At 31.1% G+C, this 3,784-nt stretch overlaps 1 protein-coding gene across 1 annotated transcript; it reads right to left on the bottom strand.

Moving 5' to 3' along the window:
- Window positions 1–389: 389 nt before the first annotated feature.
- On the bottom strand, window positions 390–890 carry LOC127808633 (agamous-like MADS-box protein AGL61). The gene has a single exon (XM_052347203.1). The coding sequence runs from the start codon at window positions 888–890 to the stop codon at window positions 390–392; it is 501 nt and encodes a 166-aa protein (XP_052203163.1).
- Window positions 891–3,784: the final 2,894 nt, after the last annotated feature.

The following is a 3,784-nucleotide window of genomic DNA, read 5'->3' as shown; positions in this document are numbered from 1 at the left end:
TCTCCCAGGATCTATCATTCACCCTTGCCTTTGATTCTAGAGCGGCCGACCGAAATATATCTCAAGCAGGTCGTGAACATCCTGGGGCATACTTCGGTCCTCCGCCCATGGGATCCCAGGAAACATTTACACAAGTATTGATGGAGCTCACTATGGTACACGGTGCATTTATGTCCATGTAGATCCCCCCTCAAACATCCCTGTGGAGAAGTCAAGTTGCAAATCATATCATTTTCTCCCTAAATTATCCTTGCAGATCCATGAAACTGTAAATCATATCATTTATTCTAAATTTATTCTTTATTAGATCAATGGAACTACAGCACCCGAACTCAAACTGTAAAAACACATTGATCTCTTATTAATGGATCACCCTAAAACATCACTTCCTAGGGCATGCCTCCTAGGCCATGGCCCAAAGAACCAGCTCCAGCATAGCCAGAAGAAGACCCCGAACCAGCATCATCGCCAGCCACCGCTACAGTAGGGGGAGCGTTGGCGACCAACTTCGCACGGTGCTCACGAATCTTCTCCTTCACTTCCAGAAGCCAGGCCTTCAGCTTCTGAGTATCTTCGGGGCTAAGTTCGCCAATGTTGGCGTCAGCATCTTCAACAGGATTGCCAATCCCACCAATGGGTTGTTTCGGGTCGAGGTTAAGGAATCGATCGACAACCATCTCAAAGTTGGGGTAACCAAAAGTGTAGAGCTCGCCAGAGGGCAAGGAGATGACGATGGCAACCTCAGTGCCGCAAAGCGTGCAGAGCTCAGTGGCTTCCTTGTAAAGGTCATCTAGATATTTCAAGAATGTAGCGAGATGATCTTCCTCCCTTTCGCTCTTCTTGGAAGTGTCATTTCTTTGTTGGCCTCCAATTTCCTTGTTCTCCTCCATGTATGATTACGAGAAAGAAAAGAGAACGAAGGAAATAGCTAGAGTGAAAAAGCTGCACGGAAGCAAGCAAATGCTAAGAGTGATGTCTTTGCATTGTAGCGGGGGCTTTTATAAAGGGAGTCTAGCTTTCCGTTACATTTTACGTTTTCGTAATATTACGAAATCACATATTACAGATGTTGTAATATTACGAAATATTGCTTTATATTTACTTACGATATATGGCTTATATTTCAATATATGACTATATCTTTACATCGAATATTTTGAAGAAAAACGACAATATTGTTACCATATATGACTTTATCTATACATCAAATATTTGAGAGAAAATGACATCCTTATTATTATATATGGCTTTATATATACGTTAAATATTTGGAAAACGAGGTCATATTTGTTTAGTATTCATATTATATTTGAAGAAAATGGTTGATATTATTACTTTATTATTTTATTCATACATTAAATGTATGATGAAAGAGACCTTATCTTTATTATATTCTACTATTAAAATTGTTTTGAATTTAAATTTTAGAAACTTAAAAGTTGATCTTTTCGTGTTTCAATTTTTAATTTTAAGTTTTAAATTTATTCTTAATTTTGTATTTTGAATACCTGTTTTGAAATTGTTGAAAACGTATTTTTTTTGCTTTTCACGTTTTAAAAATTTTGAGTATGTTTGTGATGAAAATAACAAAAATGTCTTTTTGTTGTTTTGAATTTTTTTTTATAAAATTTTTCCTTGTTTTCAAAAATATGTTTTTGAAAATATAAAAATAAACACGTTTTCAATATTTTAGAAAATTAAAAACTGAAAACGACAAAAATATTGTAAAAAGAACATGGCCTTAAATATTGAGTAATTTGAAAGACCTTCCCTACGGTTTTCCTTAATTGCAAAGTCACCCTTAAGGTTTTGGAAATAGTAGTGAGTACCCATTGTTTAGACAAACATGACAAACTTTAGGAGTAAGGCAAATGCTAAGAATGATGGCTTTGCGTTGTAGTGCGGGCTCTATTTATAAAGGGAGTCTAGCTTTACGTTACATATTACAGTTATCGTAATATTACGAAATATTATTTTATATTTACTTACGATATATGGCTTATATTACTATATATGACTATATCTTTACATTGAATATTTTGAAGAAAAAAGACGATATTGTTTGGCTTTATCTATATATCAAACACTACAAGAAAAACGGCATTTAGCGACGAAAATATTCGTCGTTAAAATATCAAAATCCATCGCTAAAAAATTTACTGACAGATTTAGCAACGGGTAGCTTCCCGTCGCTAAATTTTAGCAACGGAATTTAGCGATGGCAAAAATCATCGACAGAAATTTCCATCGCTGATTAAAAAATAAAAAAAATATTTAAAAAATTAAATATTATTTTAGCGATGAAAAATTTTGTCGCTGAATAGCGATAGAAAGTTTTCCGTCTCTAATACACAAAAAAATATATTAAAATAAATTCGAATTAGCGACAGAAACAGTTCCATTGCTAATCAGCGACGGAATTGTTTCTATCGCTAACTTTTATTTTAAACAAAATAAAAAAAATTATGGCATGCGTCTAACGGACTCGTGCGCTTGCCTTGCCTTGTGGGCGCCAGGTGGTGCTGCCGCTACGCGCCAAGTAGCTCCTCCTTAAGCCGCCACGTGTAGAGATGGGAAATTAATCCCAGGGCACTCTTTTCTTCACCTCCTTAATTTTGATCCCTAGTCCCCTGTGAGCAGATGTGCTAGCAATCGTCCGAGCTACAAGCCTCCTTAGTACATACTCTGTATATATTAATTATATACTATATTTAGCTGCTACCCATTTTAATTTTAAATTTAATTAAGATTTTAAATTTTAAATCTTTTAAATTCATAAATTAATATTGAAAAAAATAAATGTCGTGAATTTTAACTCAACTAATGTACCACTTAAATGTTGTAATTAATTAATCTCTTAAATATTTAATTTTTATTTTATTAAAAATTAGTTTAATACATATTTCTTATTATAAATTTTACAATATCATATCAATTTACATATTTTGGTTTGTAAATAAAATACATAAAATATGCATTTAATACTAAAGAATTTTAATTTTATTTAATCTTTGTTTAATACATAATTAATAAATTTTATTTTTTAATTTATTTTTTCTTTTTTAGCAACGGATTAGTACCGTTGTTAAAGTTTTTAATTATTAATTTATTTTTTTAATTATTTAGCAACAGAGTATTTCATCGCTAAATATATTTAATTTAAATTTATTTTTTTATTATTTAGCTAAGGAATATTATGTCACTAAATAATTTTCATTTAATTAAATAAAAAATTAAAATTTACCCATGAGGTCACACCAATAGCTAAAAAATAAAAATAAATTAAATAAAAAATACAAAATTTAGTGACGGGATAACCCCCGTTGCTAAAAAATAAAAAAAATTAAATAAAAAATACAAAATTTAGCGATGGCTCACACCCGTAGCTAAAAAATTAAAAATAAATTAAAATTTTAAATTTAGCGACGGAATGTTCCGTTGCTAAATTTAAAATTTTAATAAAAAAATTTAGTGACGGAATATTCCGTCGTTAAATTTTAGCAATGGACTATTCATCACTGAGACTTCTCTAATTAACAACGATAAAATTTCCTCGCTAAATCTGTCACCAAATTATGAATTTTTTGTAGTGAAATATTTGAGAGACAATGTCATTCTTATTATCATATATGACTTTATGTATACGTTAAATATTTGAAAAACGAGGCCATATTTATTTAGTATTCACATTATATTTGCAGAAAGTGGTCGATATTATTACTATATATGGTTTTATCTATACGTTAAGAGGGTGTTATTTAACCAGGATAAGAGGAAGAAAATG

The sequence above is a fragment of the Diospyros lotus genome, chromosome 8 (assembly GCF_014633365.1).
Source record: "Diospyros lotus cultivar Yz01 chromosome 8, ASM1463336v1, whole genome shotgun sequence".
Lineage (NCBI taxonomy): Eukaryota > Viridiplantae > Streptophyta > Magnoliopsida > Ericales > Ebenaceae > Diospyros > Diospyros lotus.
This window is presented reverse-complemented; position numbering and strand designations above follow the sequence as displayed.